At 42.9% G+C, this 25,057-nt stretch overlaps 1 protein-coding gene across 7 annotated transcripts in view; it reads left to right on the forward strand.

The window, feature by feature from the left end:
• Window positions 1–25,057, forward strand: part of RUNX2 (RUNX family transcription factor 2) — a 224,174-nt gene that overhangs the window by 57,990 nt on the left and 141,127 nt on the right. For 5 of the 7 annotated variants that reach the window (XM_045071039.1, XM_045071046.1, XM_045071040.1 and 2 more), the window contains exon 4: window positions 8,088–8,261. The exons of the other annotated variants lie outside the window; for them this stretch is intronic. In XM_045071039.1, the coding sequence (XP_044926974.1) occupies window positions 8,088–8,261 (174 nt within the window). The remainder of the gene's footprint in view (window positions 1–8,087; window positions 8,262–25,057) is intronic. 7 annotated transcript variants of the gene reach the window in all.

Here is a 25,057-nt window from a genome sequence, read left to right on the forward strand (position 1 = left end):
ACATGTCCTGTCGCTTGGCTGCTCACTCCTAGTGGCTCAGAGGGGCTAGAGGCTTCTGAAGCAGGAAGGCAATTTCTTAGTTCATTTTACTGTTCTAGTCCAGAAATAGTTTTTGACCTGAACCAGACAGCATACTCTTAGCAAAAAGATGACTCAGCAGCCTTTCCCAGCAAAGATTAGAGACTCATCAATTTTACTGTGGGAAATGTTTCCCAATGACTAGCTCTCTCTCTTTTTTTTTTTTTTTTTTTTTCCTCCTCTCCTTTCTTTTACTGGCTAAAAGGAGAGGTAATTCTAAATTTACCAGTGTTCTTATTTTTTAATTCAGTAAGTATTTGTTGCAGGCCTTCTTTGTACCGAGGCCCCACGTTAGGTGCTAGACATGAGACATGACACCCATCCTCAAAGGGTCCCTAGTCAAGTCCAGAAGACTCCAAGATAATAGGGTTTGAAATTTTGTATAAATATTTTATATCAATTCAGAGTCAGTTAATGCTTACTGAATGCCTACTACACTTAAGTATAACCACATGTAGTAGACAAAAAACAGTCATAGCTGTTTTCGGCTTGCTCACATGGAAACCAGAGGGATCATGGAGGCCCTAGAGACAGAAAAGACTAGAACAGTGTGATGGCCAAATGGAGATGATGGGGTGAGGTTATTCTGAGCTGGGGGAGACAGTTTGGGGAAAGGCTCTTTGAAGAGCCATGGGTAGTCCAGTGTGAGTAGAGCCTAGGTGGGGAGAAGTACAGTTGTAGCCACTGGAAACGAGAGTGGTGACATGTGTTCAGAACCTATTTTCCGAGTCTTTCCAAATCTTTGCTTTCCCTTCTGGGCTCAGGGAACTCTGTTTAATTCAATAGACAGTGTTAGACAGTTGAGAGGTTTTGAGCAGGTGAATAATGTTAGGATGTAGGGATTGAAAAGACGTTAGAAATTTTGGAAATTTTCAGCAGGCCCAGAGATTTCCATTAAATCTCTTCCCGTGGTCGACTATACAACTTGTGGGTGTCCTTTTGTTTACTCCAGCTTGCTTCTCTGGTGGATTAGCCACAAGTTCTGGTGGGACTGGAAAGTGGGGGCCCCCTCTTGCAGAAACTAGGAATGGCCTTACCCAGATGCTGGGGTCCAGGAAAGGGAGGCAGCAATGGTATACTTGGGCTGGATTTTGAGCCTCAGAGATTAGAAAGTAGTGATATTAACAGAAATAAGGAAATAACAAATAAGGAGATTAGAAAGTAGTGATATTAACACAAATAAGGAAATTTGAGGAGAAGCTGGTTGGAACTGTTTGTACTGGGGGCAGGGGTGTGTCAGGGAGGGGCAGAGGGCTTAATGAGACATTACAAGTGTCATAAGAGTATAGGCCTTTGCTTTTTAGACTTTGACAAACCACCAGTGAAAGGTAGTCATCTGAATGTAAACAGAGAGGAGTTTCACTTTTCTTAGTAGTATTTCCATTTTCACATGTACATAGGAATGCAGAAAATCAGGGTTTTCCATCTGGAGCCTCGATGGTTACAAAGTATTTGGATCCCAACTTCGCCCAGCTCCCCTAAGACCTCTCTTGAGTCTGTGTAACCTCGACCCTGTCATGTTGCTTTTGCTGGAAACCATGTAATCCGAGTTCACTGAGAAGAACTAAGGCTCCTCCTTAGTAGTAGAATTCCAAGTAATTTCATTTGGAATAGAACTAGGACTTGAAAATTCGTCACCCTGTTCCTATGCCCCTCCCTGCACACTCTCCTTCATGGGTCACTTTCAGGGTAGAGAGATTGGAACCACGGCTTTGTTTTTGTTGGTTTTCCAGACCTGCTGCGGAGTCCCAGCTCTGTTGTTCTCTTGCTTTTTTTACTCCAAGGATCATGGTCAGAACATCTGAAGTGGGCATCTCCTGGGGTTTGAGCCCTCGAGTAACAAGATCAGGTCTCCTCCTCTCGCACACTTGCTGACAGCAAAATTAGCTAATACCTCCCCGGTTGCCCCGTCCTTCCGGGGGGAGCCTGAGTGCCTGGCAGAGGAGGCTCTTGGCCTGCCAAAGGACCGTTTTGTTAGAGGATACAGAGATCTGTCTTAAAAGGGCAGGTTCCCATCCAGATTGCAGAGTTGAAGAGAACTAAAGCGCGGTTGAGAAACTAGAGGCGTCAAACTATTTGAAGAATAGCGGGCTTCTGTTGAGATTGTTATCACCTACATGTTCCACACTATCTTCTCTCACAAGATCTTTATTATCATATTTCTGTCATTCGTCCTCCAGCTAGCTTTCCTCCTTTCTTCTCGGCTTATGAAAATCCTACTTGACCTTCTAGGACACAATGATTTCATCAGTGAGAGCTTCCTCTTTGCTTTTAGTCAATACCATTGACTCTCCTGTTCTTCCCAGAACCATTTATTGGTTTTATTTTTTAAAAAGTTTTCTTTAATTATGAAAAATTTCAAATATATTAAGAGATTATATTTAATAAAATCCCATATACCCATCACCTTATTTTATAACTAGTAACATTTTTCCACATTTGCTTCATCTGATATTCTGCTGAAAGGTTTTAAAGCAAATGGCAGTCATCAAGACACTTACCCCCTGTATATATTGGTTAGTTTTTCTAAAAAATAAGGGTATATTCTTATGTAGTCACAAAAAGCACCACTTCCTTAATATTTTAAAGTAGTCTGTACTCGTATTTCCTCAATGGATCCCCAAACATAAGCATTTTAGTGATTGCCCTCATCACAACCTTCTCAAGTTATACTTAATGGTTTGTCTTTCTTACCTACTAAGCAGTGAACTGCTGGCGGAGAAGGACATTATCTTTTTTTTTTTTAATTTTTAATTTTTTATTAACATATAATGTATTATTAGCCCCAGGGGTACAAGTCTGTGAATCATCAGGCTTACACATTTCACAGCACTCACCATAGCACATACCCTCCCCAATGTCCATAACCCCCTTCTCCTGCCGTCTCCCCCCGGCAACCCTCAAGTTTGTTTTGTGAGATTAAGAGTCTTTTATGGTTTGTCCCTAGAAGGATATTTTCTTAAAGAAGTCTCTCTCCTCCTTGCAGTGCCTGGGGAGACTTACACATGGACAGATGCCCCGCACAGGCACACGTGGGCTGGACTAACAGATCCAGATGTAGATGTGGTCCTGGTTCCTGATTGAGGGTCCCTTGCACATCTGCCTTTTTGCCTTCTCTCTTTTTCTTTCATTCTTTCTTTCTTTCTTTCTTTAAAATTTTATTTATTTATTTGACAGAGAGATAGAGAACACAAGTAGGGGAGCAGCAGGCAGAAGGAGAGGGAGAAGCAGGCTCCCCACTGAGCAGGAAGCCCAATGTGGGGCTCGATCTCAGCACCCTGGGATCATCACCTGAACTGAAGGCAGCAGTTTAACTGACTGAGCCACCCAGGCACCCCTTGACTTATTTCTTTTACGGTGTTATCATGATACCCAGAATGAAAGTAGATATCCAATAAGAGAAGTTAGAACTTAAAATTGACTTAGAATACCAGTGTAAAAAGGCGAGATGCCCAACATCATGCCCTAGTGATCCATGAAATGACCCGCTTGCGCCCCACAAGAGTGGGCCTGGTGTGATGTGCCTTGTTGAGGTGGCCTTGTGTTTGAAAGGCGCAGTCTTTTGGAGGCACTTTTGGGTGTCCTTCAGGAGTCCATCTTTCCTTTTGGGGGAAGATAGCTGATCAGCTGTGAGTACAGGGCATAAAGTATGACTGTCTGCCTGGGGGGCCCTCAAAGATTTCCAGTTCTCAGTCGACTTTTATAAAAATGGGCAAAATGAGTCCCATCCCAGAAGCAAGTTTGTTTTCATAGTTCATACAGCACAGTTTCCAGGTCTTCACATACCCCTTTCAGATGTGTGATCTTTTAAGCAGCAATCCTAACGGCAGTATTCCCAACTAGCTTTTGTGAGTATGGGCCCCTTTCACTACCAGGGCTGCAGGGGTTGGGGGAGGGAGGAGACAATCAGCAGCACTCTTGCTTGGGGACCCAACTGTTCCTCAACATCTTTGCTCTAAGGATGTGCAAATGCTGTGACCTTTGGATCATGAGTTCTCCTGCCCCTGAGTTTATTGCAACAAAAGGCATATTCAGCCTTTTTGAAAGAAATTGTTTCTGAAAATTACTTTTTTTTCCTTCCATTTTAAATTCACTTTTGACCATGATTTCTCGTGGTGCTGCAGTGTTATACTCTGAAATAAGCTGGTTGGCAGTTGGAGGGAAAAGAGCCTGGGACCAGGAACTGGAAACCTTGAGTTCTAGTCCTGTCACCAACTGTGTGATTTCGGGCAAGTCACTTCTCTCAGGGATTTAGGGTCCTTATTCATAAAAGAAGTACAGTGGTCCAAAGTGCAGTATAAATGATTTCTATTGTCCTTTTCAGTGCTCTGATTCTAAATGACTTGCAACAATGCTGAAGAGTTAGAGTGAGGCTTCTTTAGAAAGCAAGCGAGCAATTAAGCATTTGCTTAAATGATTGTCCTTCGGGGAAATTATATTTAACAAAGCTCGCTGGAGGATTTTCTTACCCAGCTTGGGTGGAAGAACCACTGCCCAAGGGAGAAAGTTTCCCATTCTTTATACCTTCCTCCTGTTTGGAAGATGCCCTCTTTGGCCCTTTGGCTGATGTTCAGTTCTCCCTGTACCGCGGCAGAATCCCCTGTCTTTGATTTAATTCAGTGTGCCCTAGTCTTCCATGCTTTCGATTTCTTACGGGACTCCTTGAGTGTGGAGGATTGGAGGGCGTCTTCTTCCAGCCCGTCATTCTCGTGCTAGCCCTGATGTGGTTTAGTGGTAGCGGTGTTTGTCATGGTTGAAAGATGAAGAGCCTGTTTGGCTTTTGTTCTTCCTTGTGCTGTAAGAATTTTGTTGTGGTTCTGGTGGTAGTTCTGAGGGGGCAGACATCTACAAGGAGAAATGCATACTTTTGTTTGGTGTATGCAGCCACAGAATGATATCTCCTGGATTATGCCAGGTGTCTGGATATACTCGGTAGCTAGCGTTTGAAGGTAATTTCCATAAGGTCACTGAAACTTTTAAAATTTCACCTGCTTTTCCATTTTTCATACTTCTCAGCGCTGCTTCAGGTCCTTTAACCTCACCTACAGCCTCTTGTGGCATTCCTGAAGCCCTGGGCTCAGAGGAAATAAGAAGTGGACTCACCCATCCACACACCGAGCTCATATCTTATATGGTCTCCAGGAAAACCCAGGAAAAAGGCTGTAGAGAGCAAAGGCGAGACTTTCTGAAGTTTTCTTGTGACCCGTAGCCCACATAAAGTCCCAGTGTTTAAAGGAACCAGGCAAGATCTTGTAGCCCTCTCTTTAGCCCTCAGGGAATCTGCCATTCCAAAAATACGGCCCTATTAAAAAAAATAACTTCCAGGGACAATTCCATAAGCTCTCTTGTTAACGTTTATAGTTGTAGCAATACCACACCAATACTTTCGTGTGTGTGTGTGTGTAACAGAATCCATGGATCTAACTGTGAGAAGTACTATATAATTCCTTAATTGTGAAACTGGTTAGATCGAGCAAGACGCATTGATGGGAGTTTGTGTAGGGTAATGGGTGAGCTATTAGCTTTGTCATGGAATTCTCACTGCTGCTTCAGCTTGTGTTGAAATACCGGCCTTGGTACCACACTGGGCTTAGTTCTTAGGTGGGTCTGTGTGTCGGTGGGGGAGATTGTCTGATTTCCATGGCAGCCGTGAGAGGGAGGGAAGATAAAGCAAGAACACCAGCATTGATGGTGCCTCGTGATGAGTGGGAAGCTTGGTCAGATTGGACAGGAACCGTATACCATCCAGTCTGGGCTGGCCAATGGCTGAAGACCACAGACTAGTTGTTTGACCTTCACAGGCTGTAGTGACTCTGTGGGCGCCTTGCTCACTGGGGTGTGGGGGCTGTTTGGGGTAATCTCTAAAGGCCCTGTAGAGTTCTAAAATCTATTCATAATCTGGATAAGGAGTCCTAAACAACAGGGAAAACAGCATAAAAAACAATGACTTTCCCTGATCACTTTTTCTCCTGGCCTCCATCCCTCATTCCAGCAGATGCCCAAACTGACGCTGGCAGGAAATAGGGTGGTGGGTGCATTTCAGTTAATGGGCCTATTTGGAACATGTTTGGCTGCAGAGACAGCTACACTCATATTACCAGGCCTTGGCTTCCTGTCTGTTTTCTTTGGGCTGGGTAGGCAATGAAAAAGGAGATAGGAAAATACATTTTGGGGCAAATAAAATAAGGAATTTGTCTTATGAAGACAGCTTATAGCTGGGAAATTCTCATGTTCACCTTAACCCTCTCCTCATAGATTCCTCTTGTCCTCTATCAAGAGGAAGATGAGGTGGTCTTGTTGCCCTCAGTCTTGAAGGCTCTTAACAATCCTCCTTTTGGGTATTTTTTTCTTTTATGGATAATAATCCTGATTCCCTCGGTTTTTCTTCAAAGTGCAGATTCTGATTCCAGTCATTATCTTTTTTTTTTTTAAGATTTTATTTTTTTATTTGACAGAGAGAGATCACAAGTAGGCAGAGAGGCAGGCAGAGAGAGAGAGAGAGAGAGAGGAGGAAACAGGCTCCCTGCTGAGCAGAGAGCCCGATGAGGGACTCTATCCCAGGACCCTGAGATCATGACCCGAGCTGAAGGCAGCGGCTTAACCCACTGAGCCACCCAGGCGCCCTGATTCCAGTCATTCTCTTAATGGCTCCCCCCCCCCCTTTTCCTTTTTTTTTAGAGAGAGAGAGAGAAGGAGCACGAGTGAGAGGTGGGGGGAGGGGGTAGAGGGAGAGGGAAAGAGGGAGTCTCAAGTAGACTCCCTGCCCAGCACAGAACCCAATGTGGGGCTCCATCTCATGACCCTGAGATAATGACCTGAGCCAAAGTCAGGAGTCAGAGGCTTAACTCACTGGACCACCCACCCGCCCCTTAATGGCTCTTCTTTGGATCAGCTCCGGTTTCAATTACAGTATACTGGGGTAACATACTAGGGCCTCCTTCTGGCACAGAATATGGAAGAAGGAATCTATAGTGTATTTCCATTCACGTATGAGGCATTATCGTGCTCGTCCACTACTGGGCCACTCCACAGATGTGCACTGAACTTACGTAGCACCAAGATTCTGAGGTTTTCTGTTATACTTGCACCAAGACTTGCTGAGAAGGAGTTCATGATTTTCAAGAAGCCTTAGAACCTTAGTTATATTAATTTGCGTATTTCTTTAATATCTAGAATTTCCTTAGATTTTAGACTTGAACAAACTAGAAGAGAGACAAAGCTTTTTTTTTTTTTTTTAAATGATGGCTTTTCACATTCAAATGGGAACCCAAAGACTATTTTTCAGTTTCTTATACAGAATCATAGTACTAAATTTGAAGTCAAAAAGCATTCTGTGATTTAGCCTAGCTTATCATATGCTTTTACATTTTGGGATCTCACAAAATATCCAGATTCCTCTTGTGAATTTGAGTTTCCTTGCCTCTACTTCCATTTGATCCTCTTAAAGGAGTTCTAGGTTTGAGTTTTAATTTTTTGGAGAAGAGTCATGGTGAGGTATAGTTGTAACATAAAAAAAGAAAAGTCGCGTATGGTCATCTTGGAAATTGCCCTTTGACAAATGTGTTTGCCTTTGTTTCTGCCCCAGTTTTGGGAGAGGATGTGCGACATGCACAGACTCTCTGAACTACGGGGAAGTTCCTTCATGAAACAAGCAAACACACCCCAGTCCACAACCACTTTCCCCATCATCACCAAGAGGGTCGGGGAGGCTCGCAGAGAGTCTCTCCTGAGTTCCAGCGTCCTGCCTTCGCTGCTGATGCTAGAATCCAGGTCATCCTCTGGGACCCTCAGCTCTCCATTTGTAGACCAGGAGTAGGAACGCTTGCCACCAGATGATGCTTATAAAGCCGCTTGAAACGGAAGGCATTATAGAGACATTTCATTGTAGATATCAGTATTGATGATCCCTTGGCTTGTAAACCCCCAGTATGTATGTTCACATATCTATTTAGTATGGTCGATTGTTCAGCTAATTAATATGCTTTTATTTTATGATTTGCTGTTTCCAGGGCACAGACAGAAGCTTGATGACTCTAAACCTAGTTTGTTCTCTGACCGCCTCAGTGATTTAGGGCGCATTCCTCATCCCAGTATGAGAGTAGGTGTCCCGCCTCAGAACCCACGGCCCTCCCTGAACTCTGCACCAAGTCCTTTTAATCCACAAGGACAGAGTCAGATTACAGGTAAGACAGACTCCCAGGTTTCACCGGCACACGCTCCGGCAGGCTGGGGGTGAGGGGCTACCACACGATACGTCCTCACGGCAATACTCCTGGGCTGTGAAATGGCTTTATTATGAACAAATCAAGACGTGAAGATCTTACGGGCCCCCCCCTTTTTAAAAATTTATTTATAAAACACAAATTCCGGTATGCAGTAACTTTGGGATAAACTTTGGGGGAAGTTGCAGATAATGCTGTGCCCTGGGGCACAGTCGTTCTGCACACTGGTGGGTGGTAATAACTATGCTCTCCGGGAGAATGTTTGTTATGAGTTTCTGGACCAACCCCCGGGGGCACAGGGGAGAGCATCACACCCTCGCTATTAGAAAATTAGTGTTACCATCTCAGATTTGGGCTTAAATTTCTTACATGTGTAACTGTTTCATTAAGTGTGTTTGAAGATTGCTCAGGGCTAACAGGAAGCCTTAATTGGTGGGTATAAGGCAAGGTCAATGAGCAGCTCATCAGACAGACAGAGAGTTTGCTGCTGATTCACATTTAGCTCTGGATCCTAAAGTGACATTTGTCTTGATACTACATTCTAGTGAGCTGCTTACTACCTTTCTTAAAAATTAATGCCAGCATTGCATTACAGACTAATCATTCGCATTTGGTACACTGAGACTCCCAACTCTCTCTCTCTCTCTCTATTTTTCTGCCCCACTCATACAAAAGCAGATCTTGTGTTAAGCACAGTTGCTTTTAGGTCATGGTGACAGAGGAGCATGTCAGTCATCATAGATCCTTAATTTGTCCATCACAAGTATTGAGAGCTGATGTCACCTGGTCATGTCATCTAGTTTCTGTTGTTGGCAGGGGTAGACTACAATGGAGGGAAAATAACTCAAAATGTACAGTAAACTCTTAACATGGATCTATTCTAATGGTTAGGTTATGGTCGATAGTAGTTAGATGCTGAGTGTCCTTAATGGTTTATAAACATAATTGTTTATAAATGGAATGAATTCCCTCTCTTTCTCTCCTGATCATGTTAGGTATATGTCTTCTTGGGTGTTTACTTAGAGTAGGATTCTGTGGGTATATGTATATTAGTCTGAATATAAGGGTATGCCTGAATATATAGTTAAAAACAATGCAGAATTATAAAAATAAAGTAAACACTAAAGAGATCCAGAGCCCTGCATCAGGGAAGAACATTAGAGATCTGTGAAGAATAGCCATGTATTAGCCTAAATAAGTCTCTAAATGTTGATATGTAGGAATCAAAAGGTTAGTGCCTTTACTAGACATGTGTCCTTGATAAAAATGCAGGGGTGAAATTCACACTCACTTGTGAATTTGAAGCTTGTAGCTATAGGTGCTACTGCATTTAAAGTAGTGGGCTTTAGATCTTTGATTATGGTCCATAAATAGCTCTCCTTTTGTCTTTATAGTAATCTTTAGACCATATGTGTGTATGGAAGCATTTGGATACATATATAAAAGTGTTTATATGTGATTTGTAAGGGACGCATGGTGGCTAATAAAATATATATGAGAGAAATACATGTTCTATGATTTGGCAATCCCTGGGTTCTTTAAATGTTTGATTCCTATATTCTCACCCTTAACTGCCAATTATGTTTTGTGAATGACAAACACTTAGAATGGCCTTTGAAAACCAGGTGTTGCTAGATCCACTTAGGAAGATGCTTTTCTCAAGGCTTTGACCCCAGACTTAAAGACGGCATCATTACAAAAAGAACCAGAGGACATTTTAGAAAGCGAAGGTAGCTTAGATCTTATGAAGTAGAAGGCTGGCGAGCATGGTGAAGGGAAATCTACCTTTTAGCAGCAGGTGTAAATGCAGAGTGATGCTCTGAGCAGGGGTAAGACACATGGAGAGAGCTGGGGCAGGTCAGTGTTGTGATCATCTTCACAGAGCGGGGGGCTCAGGGCTGCCTATCACTGTCCTCCCTGTGGGGTCACTCAGGAAGGTCAAACTTCCTGTCTGCAGTTCTGCTTTAAGTTCCTGGTTCAGTATGTTTTTTTCTAATACTTATTTACTGGATGTATTTTTAAAAATGAAAATATAAAACAGTTGTATTTCCAGGTACCGATAGCTTTCTGGAATTAAGCCATTATTAGCTCTGCATTTGGGATGACAGCACCAGTATAATTGATTTCAAGATCAGTTGTCTTGTTTTTCTAACATTCACAAAGTATTGGGCCCAACAAATTTCCCCAGCCTTCCTGATTTGCACGTTGTCCCACACAAGCATGCATGCATGCGCACACCACACCTACCCACTCCCAACCATGTGCACTTTGTTTCCGTGCCCCTGTATTGTCAGTGACATCATACAAGGTTCTACTGGTAATCAAGGGTATTCACGGTTCTACCATGACTTAGATGAGTAGGAGAACCAAGAACATCCATTGCAGCAGCAACTTCCAAGTGAGTTGGACTGATTTCAGTTTTTTTTTTTTCTCTCTGAGCTATTTTTCTTATTTATTTAATAAGTATGAATTAAAGCCTACCCCATGTAGGGAACTGGGTCTTAGATAATGTGTGTTGGGACGGGGGGGGAAGCAAAGTGCTCTGTCCTTGAGTTAAAGTCTAATTAAAGATTTAGCCGTCCTTTCCAGCCCTTGCACTGCCACATCCTGTCCCCAGACAATAATGTCGTTGTTCCCAGAGGACACGTTGTCTTGTCTGTACCTCCTTCCTTAGGCTGTTCTACCTCTCCTAGAACCTGCTGGAAGGTGTCATCTATCCTTCACTGTTAGCTTCTTTAGGGGAGTCCTGGCCTCTGTGTCTCCAGGCTGCCTATTTATCCTCTAAGCTTTAGCTGGGATTGCCTTATTTTACAGCTTCTGCATGTTTGTTTGTTTTTTTCTATCCTGCTAGATTGCACATTCTTTGAAGGATTTATTACAGGGATTTATTTTGGTTTGTGCCTAGGATAGTGTAGCATCTTGTACAATGTTGAATGGATGAAAGTTTATTTTATTTTTTAAAAAGATTTTATTTATTTGAGAGAGAGAGTATGAGAGAGAAAATATGAGTTGGAGGGAGGAGCAGAGGGAGAAGGAGAAACGGACTCCTCACTGAGCAGGGAGCCTGACGTGGGCTCCATCCCAGGACCCTGGGATCAGAACCTGAGCCGAAGGCAGATGCTTCACTGACTGAGCCACCCAGGTGCCCCTGAATGAAAGTTTAGATGAGAAGCTATCCATACAAGAAGGGCTGGGATGTCATGCCTTGTTGGAAGTAGCTGTTTCTAATTTCCTGTTCCAAAGTGCCCTTGTTCCCTGGTGATGAACAAGAATGGCAGAAATCACCTGTCAGTATAATACATAGTTAAACCATTTGCTTTCCTCCAGTATAGTATCTGCATAGTTGCATGATTAAATTTAAATTCTACTTACGAGCCTTACCTATAATGGATTTTATAACTTCTTTGAAGGATGTCACCTCTGCATTTTAGTTCATGGAATCTTTTCAATAAAGATATTTGTCACCTCTCATTGGCTTGGCCCCTTTGATAGTTCAAGCTGTTAGCTCAAGACTGTTGATGACGATTATGGTTGTATGGTCACTACTGGTTCTCCCACTTGCCAACAGAAAAGGGGTGACATGAAGTTAGAAGTCATAAACTGAGGAAGTGATAGGCATTTAGTGTTTCATGTTCATGTTCTACAGTGTCTCTCAGAGTTCGTATGGCTAAGGGTCCCAGTCGTGCAGTGGGCTGACTTCTTTCCTGTGCTGGTCTCATGGTGTCATTCTGTCACAGTCATGAATGGCTGATGTTCTCTCTGAGGCCCACGGCCTCCTATGGCTTTGCTGAGGAAGTTGCTTCCTTCCTCTGTACCTTTTTTTTTTTTTTAAATCTTTCAGACATCTGATGCCTATCTCTGGGTGCTAGGAAACACCTAGTCTTGTCATAAATGTCTACTTCTTTGGATCAGAATGTTGTGATAGCAGGGGCATAGGCATATTCTGTTAGGAGATATTACTAAAGATAATCACTATTTTAAACTCAGTACTTTGTGGGTGGGGGAGCTACACCTGAAACAAGCAATGAAAAGCAGACTTAGGCCCTTGGGTTTGGTGGATTGAAACATTTGTCTAACCTTTGGGTGGGCATTCTGCTCTTCTGTTATTCATTCATTCAAAAAAAGTTTGAGTGCTTACTGTCTGCCAGGCATTAAGTGAGCAAGACAGAACCCAGTTTCTACTGACAGGGAGCTTACAGTTTTGTGCTAGATATAGTCTGTAAATGGATAAATAAACATACATACAAGATAATTCCAGATAATAACACCATGCATTGAGAAATGGGATAGGGTAATATATTAGAGAGCAACTCAGGGAAGGAAGAAGGTACTTTTGATTAGAAAGTTGAAATATGGGGTTCTTTGAAGAACTTGGAAGACCAGGAGGAACAGCATTTCAGGCAATGGAAAAGTCATGCAAAGGCTGACCGTGGTGGGCTCAGAGGGCAGGAAGGTCTGTGTAGGTGGACATGGGAAATGATCCAGAAAGGCAGGCAGGGAATGGATTAATTCAAGGACCCGGTAAGGAGCTTGGGTTTTGTTCTGATTGCAGTAGAGTGCTCTTTAAGGATGTGAAGCAAGAGAAGGGCGTTATCTAATTCATATGCTTTTTAAAAGTCAGTTTTCTTACTGTGTGAAGAATGGATCATAAGGGGCAATGGTAGAAACAGGGACATCATTCGGGAAGCTGCTGCTATAGCCCAGGAGAGAGCCTTCTTTCTTCAAGACTCAGATCTGAGGCCAGCATCTCTGTTAGCCTTCTTCCAGCCTACCCACGCTGAGCCTAAGGCTCCCATACTCATCCCCTTTGTGACAATTTTCTGTTTACACATCTGTGTCTTCATCGGACTTTGAGCTCTTAAAGTTTAGCGCCATGTTTTATTTACCTTTGTGTCCTCATTGTCTTACACAGTGTCTGTTACTTTGTGAGTTTGATTTGGTGATGAATGAATGAATGGGTTATTGACTTCTTCAGGAAGTGTGACCCATTATTATCCTTGCCCTAGTACCTACTTGATTGAATTATTTTAAGCAGTCCTTTACTGAGTGCACATTGTGTATTTGGCATTGCTGTAATGAAGTTAGTCCTTTATGTTCCTTACCACAGCTCTGGTGAGGTAGGCGGCATTATTATGCAAAGCGGAGGTTCTGAGAGGCCAGATGCCTTAGATACCTTGCCCAAGGTCCCAGTACCCACTAGGCGGTGGTGAATACAGGAACAGAAGCTGGATGTGCATTGTCTCAGGGCATCTTAACCATGCTCCTTAACCACTGTGCACTCTTGGGAGGCCAAAGCATGCTTCTGTCGTGGCCGATTCCCCCCATTTCTCTACCTACGCAACTTTAATTTATGCCACTCTTCTCCACTGGTGAACTAGTCTTGCATGAAGTTCTTCTTAAAGCTTTAAAACGATTCTGTAAAGGACATATCTTCCATGTGGAAGAAATTGATTCTTCAAGACATGACTCACTGAAAGCTTCTTCAGCCATTATAGTCGACTGTGAGCTCCATATTTTTAGTTGGTGGTCTCCCTCAGCCCTACCAAGTCGGCCATATTGCTGACATTCTAAGTGATATGTGTCTTAAGGGACTAATTGTTTTTTCTGCTCCCCACTGGGTATTACTTAGAATCCTCAGAGAATGATGTTTTCCTAAAAGAGATGCATTAGGAATATCTGAATTATGCTTTAAAGTGCAATAAAATGATTTTTAATGATTAAATTACAGCTATGTGAGTATGTATTCAAGGTAACACTTTTAGGAATATCTCAAAAAGCAACATGACCAGGCATCATGTAGAAGAATCATCTTCTCATCAGTTACGGTGACTGAAGTACAGTAGTGTCCACCCACCTTTGGTCTGATTCCCTATTCCCTTGGCCAACAACATGCCTTTAAATGTGAGGAGGCTCTCAGCCACCTGGGCCTGCTGAGCTTGGGCCGTGTATGTTTGGCTGTCTTAGGCCTTAGTCCACTGTGCTCACACTGCAACACTGACTAGCATAATACTTTCCTATTAATGTCAAACAAGGTGGGATCTGGTGTGGGCATGGGGCCTGGGGGCAGCAGGTGGTGGCTGTGAGTGTGAGGGAAAGTGAGGCTTGAGAGAGGCCCAGTGACTATTACCAGGAAGAGTGACCACAGGTGTGTCACTGTGGGAGGGTGGTGGGCTGTAGAGGGTGGGCGAGGTAAGCGAGGTCTCATGCTTTATGATCACCAGAGTCTTACTCACCTGTAGGCATCTCATGTCTGAGGAACAGAAATCACCGCATTCAAAGACAGGCTGTTGATAGTACTGTTCTTTTACTTTCGTGGTGCTGTTGTTTAATTTCTGAAGTTTCCAGAAAGTTCTGTCCTATCTTCTTCCTGTGAGAGAGTTTGAGCAGGATAGCTAAGTCAATGTGCTGCTGCTGTGCACATCTGTGAGCTGGAAATCTCTTCAGAGGAGGTCACTGGTTACAGTCCTTATGAGAAAATAGTACAAATGATGTGTAATTGCCCATCCATTCAGCTCTGGCAGCTGCCTTATGAAGAAGAGCAGAATTTGGGTTCAGCCTGTGCTGGCTTTGAAGACTAAGGCTCAGGAAGACCCCATGGAAAGCTGGTGGTCAGTATGTCATGCTGTTGTTAGCCTGTGAGCAGTGTCCTTAGATCAGCTTCATGAAGGGTTCTGGACTTGTCAGTAGGAATTCCCTTATGAACTGAAGATGCTTGGGCTTTATTATGCTTTTAGAAAAATGAAGAGGGGCAGTGTTCCAAGAAAAATTAATTTCTTGATTTCCAAAAACTTGCCTTTGTAATTTCCTCCTATCTGGACTAGAAGATGCATAGTTAATATCTAATTGTGATAAGAAGAATCCATCTACATAATGCCTCGCTTTATCCTTCCCCAAGACTGCTCTGTTTCTGGCCTGTCTTTGGGTCTCTGCCCAGAGGAAGTCTGGATTTCTTTCTTTCATTCTTTTCCAAAGCATTATCTTTCTCTGTTTGGTTTTATATCTGGTTTTAGTCTTTACCTATGCACATATATGTATGTGCATATGTAATACAGACATACAGAGACATGTACATATGTATGTGTGTACACAGACATACACATGTCTTTCCTCTTCACTAGTTGCCTGGGGACCCTTCTTGGCCCTTTTCACCTTTTGCAATGGACTGTAGGCAAAATCATCAGAATAGGAATCTAGCTTTAAATGGCATATTTGTCCTACAGGGCCAGTCCAGGAGAGGGGCATGTCAGGTGTGAAATTTGATGTAGTGGATACTCTGATGGTGGATTTGATGTTTAATCATTGATGGGAACCCAGGGCTTCACACTGAGAATGGGTGTATATTGTACTGTGCAGTATTAAAGTAACAACAGTATCTTACAAATATTATCAGCTGAGAAAGTGTTTTGATTCTATTTTTTCATTTTAATATGTGCAGAAATACTCCAGGAATAAAATTATATGTCCCTTTTCCCATGTAAGACCTTCAGATCTTTTTCTAGGGCTTTGTTTATTTGGATAAAGGCTCGCTTTTTGACTATTTAAAAAATGTTAGTGATAGCAGTCTTTGAAAGACAAATATCATTGAAGAGTCCATATTGTGAAGCCTGTTTAGGGAAGAAGAAAACTTAGGTACCAGGAGATTTTGGAAACTCTCAGAACTAAAGTCAGTGTCCCAGGAAGGTGAAATCTGACAAGGTGGTTTTAGGTGGGGAGGAGGTGAGGGGAGAGGGGAGAGGGTTAAGAAGAATAGTAAGTGTTTGGAAGAGTCATCAAGTGAGCAATGGGAGAGGAAAATGACTTTGGGTGAGCATCGCTAAGGAGCTGCCTGAGGATAGAGGTAATTGGAAGTGCCAACCAGCCTAGTTATGCCTACTTATGTGCTTCCCTCCTGCATTGTTTGTGGTTTGGTAACAGGAATGGGTTGTGGTGTGGTGGATCATCAGGGAGAATGACAGTCTGTCCCAGGATTTGGTAGGACTTGGTACAAGTCAGGGAAAGAAGGAAGATGTTGAGCCAGTTACCAATATGGAGGAAGGTTCTGGAGGTCGGTAGGTCATGGTAAACATGGAAAAACTTCTAAAGAGGAGTTGGCTCATCTTGTGACCTTGGAGAAGGAGCTAAGTGGAAAGGTTATCTGGGGAAATCCAAGTTTCAGGTCAGGCAGGAGGTAGGAGTGTCCTATGGAAAGATTGAAGGTAGTTGGGAGCTCTTGGCCTCTCCTTTCAACCATTCCTCACATGATGGCTGGAGGTTCCATCTGATGCTGCCTTGAGAAGACACGGTCCTTTAGCCATGTGTGACCAGGGCAGTAAGGGTCTTCTGGTACTCTGTTCATGCATCCCAAGGTTGTATTAACTTTTTGTCATCCCGTCACATTGTGTCTCGCAGTCCAGGAAAAGCTCTGCTCTTAGGGCAGGCTTCCGCCATCCTGTCTTAAATTTGACTGAGACAAGGATGTGCTTTCTTTCTTATTCAGTTCCATTATGTCACTTGTACTCCCTTTTCCCATCCTTGAGGGTTATTTTATAGTTCTGATGCTTCACCCAGTGTGTTGGCTGTTCCTCACAACTGTGTCTCATCTTGCAGCTTAGAAAGGTTGTTTCTAATTCTTTAAAGACCTTCATGAACATGCTGGGCATAACTAGGACTATAATCCTTGAGCCTGCCACTGCATGTCTTTCTCCAAGCCGACCATGAGTCATCTCAACAACCACTTTCGGATAGGCCTTTTAAGTAGCTCTAAATCACATTAGAGATAAGGTGTATATCTTGCTGAGGTCAGGATGTGCAATGGACAGGTGAGCTGTCTTCTAATCCAGTGCTGTGGTAACCCCAGGAGACAGGTTTTTAGTGAACCTCTTCTGCTTTCTGGTTGTCACTGTGGAGCTCTGGCATGAAAAGCTCATTGTCCATGGGTTGCTGAAGGTGACTTAGTGTTTTCCGTGGACTGCAATCAAGTCATCACCAGTAAAGGCTCCAAAAAACTAGTTGACATTTAAATCTTACCAGTAGTAGTACTTCTCTCAGAATAAGGTGAATGGAGTCAGCGAATGTCCAGTGATCATCTAGTAAAGGCATTAGCTTCTAATAACTTCAGGACTCTCACGTGGTAGAGGAATGCCGGAGAGCAAAGCTGAGGTTAGTAGTGAGTGGAGTTACGGGGAAACAGGCTTCACTTAATATAACTTTGGAGCCCCGCTCTGTCAAATAAAGGACAAAACAGGACAAAAGAGGGAAAAAAAAAAATGCCCTTTTGGCCTATTGGTCTTCACAGTTCTTGCAATATTGTGCGGTATAACTCATCCAGGAACAGAACCTTGAATTCGTTTAAAGTACAAGTCTCTCTCCTCTGTCTTCTTACCTCTCTGGGGCCACAAAGTCCTCTGAAGCATGTTTGTTTTGCTCCTTCTATTTGGAGATCATTCTTCTTGATAGGGAAGATTAAATCAGAATGGCGTTGGGTAATTTTCCTTTCTGACTGTCAGCAGTAAAAATTATGCCCATTGTTTTCAAACTGTGGCGTGGATTAGGCATCACCTGGGGGAGCTTGTTAAACGGGCAGGTGCCCAGGCTTTACCCCTGAACCAGAAAGTGGGAGGTGGGGCCTGCTCAAATCACAGCGGCAGGCCCAAGGCCCCTGACTGCAGGTCAGCCTGCTCAGCCCAAGCTGATGTGATCCAGCCTCGGGCACCTCAGGGATGGTGTGTGGAGGCAGCTACGGGCCCAAGGCTGCTTGCTGGCTCTCCTGGGCTCCTCCCCTCTGTCCATTTCAGCTGCTGTTTGTCCTATACACCCTTCTCTGTTTGCCAAGTTCTAGACTGGACTTGTGCCCTGTTTCTGTTATGATGCTGTCGGACAGAGATTTTAAAAATGCATATCTGATTATGTCACCTCATACTTAAAACACCTCAGTGACCTTCTGTTGCACTTAGGATAAAGCCCTGAATTTCTGGTGTGGCCTAGCAGGTTCTGCTTGCTCGGACTCCTCCCCCGTTCTCCTCTCAATGATTTTGAGCCTTTTGTCCGTAATCCACCCACACTGGCTCTCTCAACTCCTTCAAAAACGGTACTGCCTCTGTCCCAGGAACTTGATACACACGGTTCTCTTGGCCTAAAGCCCTTTTACACTCACCTACTGATCTACTGGACTCTTGCTTGCCATTGAGTTCTTGACTCAGTTATCATGTCACATCATTAGACCCCCCAGGCATGGTTGGGGTGGCCCACTGTGTGTTGTCATGGTGCCAAGGACTCTCCTTTCTAGTACTTATCGCAGTTATGTGATGAGTTGATTCATGTCAGTGTCCCCGGCCAGACTGTAAAGCCTGTGAGGGCAGGGATTCAGTCTGTCTTTATTTGCCATTAATATCTCTAGTGCCTAGCCCAGTACCAGAGAAGGCCACTCAGTCCATATTTTTCAAATGAATGAATGAATGAATGAATGAATGGTTGGATACATGAATGAATGAATGGTTGGTTACGTGAATGAATGAATGACCAGGAGATAATTCTTAGCACCATGGATACCATGACCCATCTGACAACAGGAATCACCAGGCCTGGGGACCTTCTGTGATGCCCTAGCTGCTGTAGCTGCCTCCTGGATGTTGACATCAGTCTGAGTTGACCTGACTGACTATACCCACTTTGGGATGATGATTTGAACTGAAGTTCACTTTCCCTGGCCAGCCCCACATCCCAGTTATATCTCAAGTTCTGGTTCTGTGTGTAGCTCATATTTTTATGAGACAGTTAAGAGTCCCATTCATCCAGAAGTTGGTGATGTTCTGAAGGCACTTCTCATGACCTTGTCTTAATGCAACTTTCTGGTTTTTTTTTTCTTAACCTTTTGTTGTGGCATATGACCTCTCAGACTATACATATCACTTCTCATTCTCTTCCCTGCTATTGTCTCCTAAGAGTGACTAAGTCCCTCTTCTCCCATTGTTTGCTTTGTGACCTCACTCATCATCCCCAGTGTACCCTACGTAGGATCCAGTTTTATCCAAACAGTGTGCTGCTCTTTTCTCCTCAGATTTCAGTCACAGTTCTGTGAATCAGTTGGGTTGGTCTTCTGCCAAATGAATCTGGTAGCCATCTTGATCTGTTTGGGGAAATCCCAGGTAGGGACAGAAGGGGGATTCAAGAACCCTGCTCTTAGGGTCTTCTCTGCTCTGTGAGGGCCACCTGTCACTGACCTTTCACAGCCAGCCCAAACCTGCTCAACACACCATCAGTAATTTCAGTGACAACTACCGTCTCCAGAAAGGACTGAGGGTAGGGTGCTTGCTTTCCTGAGTAGTTAGTATCATAGAGTTCAAAACTGAAAATCATCTTAGCGATAACCCATCTGTTCTCATCTCCTCTTCCAGGTGCAAATGGTGAGACTCAGAGAAGGTAAATCAGTGGTGCACGGCTGCATGGTTGGCGCCAGAGCAACCAGTCCAGGGCTCTTCCTATGCTGGAAGAGGAGCTTGTTTGTTCTAAGAACCATGTGTCCTACTAGTCAAGAGACCCAGAAGTGAGTGGGAGAGCTCATTCTGAAAATCCAGTCTAGCTAACAAGGTTATTAGAGAAGACAGAATTAAACATTTAGTATTTAGTGTAAATTGTTTTGAAATGGGAATTAATGTACATATGAACGTGAGTGTATTTGTACTGTGAATGATAGTAGTACAACAGACATAGTTTAGGGTAGGAAATTGTAAACCTGCCTCTCTCTGTTGAGATGACTGGCTATATTTGACCCTGGTAGCAATTGACAGGGCACAAGTCATAAACTATTAGACTCTACACAGTTCCTTTTAAGAACCCCAGTTTTCTTAAGAAATATTTGAGGTTTACACAGGCTGATGTGAGTGCTGATTAGGGTAAAAAAAATGGGTGGAGGATAAGGGTGGGAACATGGAGCTTTCTAACCGTACCCTGCTCCCCAGATAGAGAAGGTGCTGCCACAGGCACACGGAGCTTTGGCAGAAACCATGGGCTCCCGTCGGGTCACATTACACAGAAACCCGCTGGCACCAGAAGCAGGAAGAAGCCTTTTGTGCGCTGGTTTGGGCTTTGCCCCTGCTAACTTGTTTCCTCCCATCTCTGCACGAAGTTCAACGCCATGTGCGCGGTGTGCCTTGTTATGAGTGATTCTTAGGAAAGCAGGCCCTTCTTCACACCTACACGTTTAACTGAAGTGTTTACAAAAGGAGGCCCGCTGAGAGCAACCATTGATTTTCCACATTACCTCTCACTGGACTTTCATGCAGCTCTGTTCCCCCTTGGCTCCCCCCAGACTCAAACTCATTCAAACTGAAGAGAAGCCAGACGTCTGCATATTTTCTTAAAGCCAGTTCATTTTCCTAGGGTGGCTTTTTTCTAACGCTCTGCCTCCTTCCTCTCTTTTTTTTTGTCCGCACATGTTTGGAGTTCAATTATGCAGACATGGAATTTGCTTTCTAGTCATTTGAAAGTATGGATCCTCTAGAAGCCATGACTCTTTCAGTACCATTTTAGGAGATGAATGGCCACTCCTTCCTTTCCCCCATACCGGTGATCGAACTTCAGAAGCTGTGATCCGACTCAAAGAAGAGAGCTTGATCTTCTTATGTCCACAGCTTTAAATAAATGGTTGTCTCCATTTTTGCCTGGCGCTTAGACACCTTGAACCACTTTTCCCAAGTTAGGATTTGGGAGCATTGCTGGGGTATGTCGTCCTCTATACTTTTTGTTTTGGGAGTTTCTGGAACAACCTCCAAGTAGCCCAAGCAGAAGAAACAGCCCTCTAGAAAGAGAAGAGAACTTAGGATATCTGCTCTGACATTGATGCCTTATGGTTCATTTCTATCTTTAGAGCATTTTTTTAAAAGACACAAGTACATACTCTGAACATTTCTGAATTAATTGTTTACATCTTTCCATTTTAACTTCCCCAATTGCATGTATAAGCTTCTTCAAGGCAGGAAAGGTCTTTTGTGCCCTGCCCCTTAGACCATCCCACTGGCACATGGGCATACAGAAGCTGTTTATCGCAATAAAAATTGATAATTTTTTGGTTCATCGGAACACCATGCAAAAACGTCTCTCCTGTTGCCCCTCAAAAACCCTGTTAAGGTGGCAGTAATGACCATTTGTACCGCACAGATGGAAAAGAGATGGCTAAGAAGAACCTTGCCCTTGACTTAGTGAGTTGGGAGAGAGACAGTGAAGTGTACGCTGACCTCTGGGCTTCTAGTGTCTTTTTAAAATATAAGCTATATGGAGGAGCAGCCCCGCACACTGTTGATGGTAGTGATGTCTCTGACAGACTCTGCCTCAGATAAAACCAACACTGAGGAGGGCTGGAATGTTCTGAATGTATCTGTTAAATCCATCTGATCCAGTGTGTCATTCAAGGCCACTGTTTCCTTTTTGATTTTCTGTTTGGATGATCTGTTCTTTGATGTGAGGTGTTAAAGCCCCTTACTAGTATTGTATTATAATTGATTATTTCCCTTATGTTTATCATTAACTGGTATGTGATATAATATGTGTATATTATTTTATGTATGTGAGTGCTCCCATGTTTTACATAAAAATTTTCAATTGTTATAAAAAAAAAAAAAAAAAAAAAAAAAAACCAACACTGAGGAATTCTTTTTTTTTCCCCCAAGTTTTTATTTAAATTCAAGTTGTTAGCATATCACACAGTATTGGTTTCAGGAGTTGAATTCAGTGATTCATCACTGACATACAACACCCAGTGCTGATCACAACAGGTGCCCTCCTTAATGCCCATTCCCCATCTAGCCCATCCCCCACCACATCCCTCTAGCAACTCTCAGTTTGTTCTCTACCTTTAAGAGTCTCTTACAGTTTGCCTCTCTGTCTGTTTTGAAGGGTTCTTTATGTTGAATGACTGGTTCCTTTTTATTCAATATGAACTCTTAGTAGCTAGAATTGGTCTGTTCTCACAAAGGAAACCACGGTTTTTTCTGGAAGGTGCAGTTATAGATTTGAGGTGTCTTCTAAGTAGCTTGACCTTATGTGCCTGGTGATGGTTCTTGGCATGATTGCACGGTTCAACCTGGTGCCCGTCTTCTCGCTGGTTTCATCTAGGCTCCAGGACCTCTTTTGCTCCTAGGTCCCTCTGCTGCTTTTTCTCCTCTCTCTCATTTAGTCATTTTGCTTTGTCACTTCCTGGCCGTGAGTACGGCAGCCCTCATAGAGGGAAGACCTGATTTTCTATCCGGTTTATCTTATAGGTCAAATTTGATCACAGGTTCCCTTTTAAAACCCCCATATTAGGTAAGAGCAGAGAAGTTTGGGGGAAAAATAGGGTAGAGGCCTATTTAAATGTTCAAGTGCTGTTTAGGACTTCAGATTTCTCAGGCACTAAGGAGTATGTGCACATTAAAAAAAAAAAGCAGCCCTGAACGTTTTGTTTTTAAATTGTACCATCTGTATAAAAACATATGCTGATCCTTTGAATTTCTATAATATGGTCATAAAAATATCGATACTGTTCCTGAGGATTCTCATGTGAAAGTAGTGAAAGACGGTTTTAAAAACACCATAAAATATTTAAAGCTCAACAGCAGTTTTCATTTCTTTCGAAAAATTTCTGAGAAAGGAAGTTTACTTATCCTCTGAAAGCTCATGGGTGCTTATGTGTTGTTGCTTATAGGTAGTTGCTTTTATCCTCTGAGACACAAAAATTAAGAATATTCTCATTTATGCTGGAGTGGAGGACACAGTACCTCCCTCTGTTCCTGCAGAGTCAGAGAGACAAGCAGTTTTCTCTAACTCTGGGCAGGATGGACTGAAGGAGAAGGTGCTGTCAGCCCCATGGGACCTGAAGTCAGGGTGCAGACCGTCTGTTGTGTGTGAATGGCTAATTAGTAGGTTTGTCTCAGAGCAAGGCCCTACACCCTTCCCTAGTAGCAACCTTAGGATTGAACAGTGATACCTGAAAACCTTATCTGTCACCTGCTCTGACTCACCCAAGTTCAGAGCGAATCCCAGAAGTCTCAAGTTTCTTCAGGAAGTTGAGTTCCAAAACTGCTGATGAGATCAGGTTAAGGTGACTTTTCTCTACTTGTAAGCATTAATAATTGTCCATAACAAAGCAAATATGCTATAATTGTATATTTAAGATAGGATTATGTTTTCTTGGTGATGGGGCATTTAGGAAGTCAAGATATTTTAAATATAGCTCTTTTTCACTACGGGTTTGAAAAAAGTTAAGGTGTACGTATTAAAAAATACACTAAACTGCTTAGGATTTCTCGGTCTGGGAGAAACCAGGACTAAGAAAGAAGTTAAAGGTAAATGAGTGAATAATGAGTGAATTAGGTAGAGGGTTAAAGGTAAATGATCATAACGGTTATTGACATGACCCACGTGGGTATATTCTCCAAACAGTGGACTTCAGAACTTACATGAAGCTTTCTAAAAATTGCCCTCTGCTAGGATAAGAGATACAGGCTGGAAATACAAACGCTGAATAAAGGTTCAGGAAAGGTAGAGGTCTTAACAGTGGTGAACATGTATTGGGTTCTTCTCATGAGCTCACTCTTTACTACTTTATCTCGATTGATCTTCCCAACAAACTGAGGAGGAAGGTCTTCTTATTTATCCCCATTTTACAGACTAGGAAGCTTGAAGATTGGATAGATTATATGATTTGTCCAAGATCACACAGGACAGAAACAGTGGAGTTTGGAAGGCCTTGGGCTATTGGAGACTGTTACTTTTTTTTTTTTTTTTTTTAGAGATTACTGTGTCTTTTTAAAATTATTTTTTATGAGATCTAGTGAACCCCCATGTGGCAGTTCTGGCTCAGCAGTCTGTCCTCTGGGACAAAAAAACAAAAAGAGAGACCTCACTTGTTAAGGATAGTAAGAAGTGATTTTCACTAATCTTGGAGATCTTCAGGTAAGACCTCTGGTAAAAGCAAAACTGTCCTTTGATAGACTGTTCTGGTGTATATTCTGGAACTGGAGGTCAGGGACATGATATAAAAACTAAAATCTTACTGATACAACTTCTTTTATCACCTGAGGGGAAGTTAGAGGATGACTAATTACTACTTCGTTATAAAATTTCATTATTCACTCAAACCACCCTGGGAGGTTCCTTGAATGTTTGCTTATCAAGCACTTACTATTTGTGTTGGGTCTGATCTTAGAAACCTTCAAGAATAACATGAGACAACCCAGCCCTCCTGGATGGTTTAGAGTCAGATTTTTAATTTTTTTGAATGATAACGATGATTTGCCACTCCCTGTGTATTATTTAGTCCTTACGACAGCTCTGTGATAGTATCATACCCATTTACAGGTGAAGCGATTGAAGCCCAGCAACATTAAGAAACATAATCCTTGTCACACAGCAGGGCCTTGACCACGTGAGCTCCTAAAGAAGAGCAGTAATAATTTTAATATAGCACTTGATAGTTACCGAATGCTTTTACTTACATTATCTCATTTACTTTTGTAACAAAAAGGTAGCTATTGTTACAGTACTCATTTCACAGCTAGCAATAGTCATTTATATTTATGATGTACTTAATATGTACCAGGAATGCCAGGTGACTCATCAGATAAGGCCGTGTTCATGGAATGCTCCCAGCAACCCTAAGAAGCATCGTTATTCCCATTTTACAGATGAGCTGTTGAGGCCCTAAAGTTTCAGAGGCTTGCTCAGCACCGAGAGGAGCTTGTCTCCCCTCCAAAATTCAGAGAGTTCCCTACCACCACTGAAGCCATGCAGCTTATAAATCATAG

This window comes from Mustela putorius, unplaced genomic scaffold (assembly GCF_011764305.1).
Source record: "Mustela putorius furo isolate JIRA1106 unplaced genomic scaffold, ASM1176430v1.1 tig00003983_pilon_pilon_pilon, whole genome shotgun sequence".
In the NCBI taxonomy this organism is placed as follows: Eukaryota; Metazoa; Chordata; class Mammalia; order Carnivora; family Mustelidae; genus Mustela; species Mustela putorius.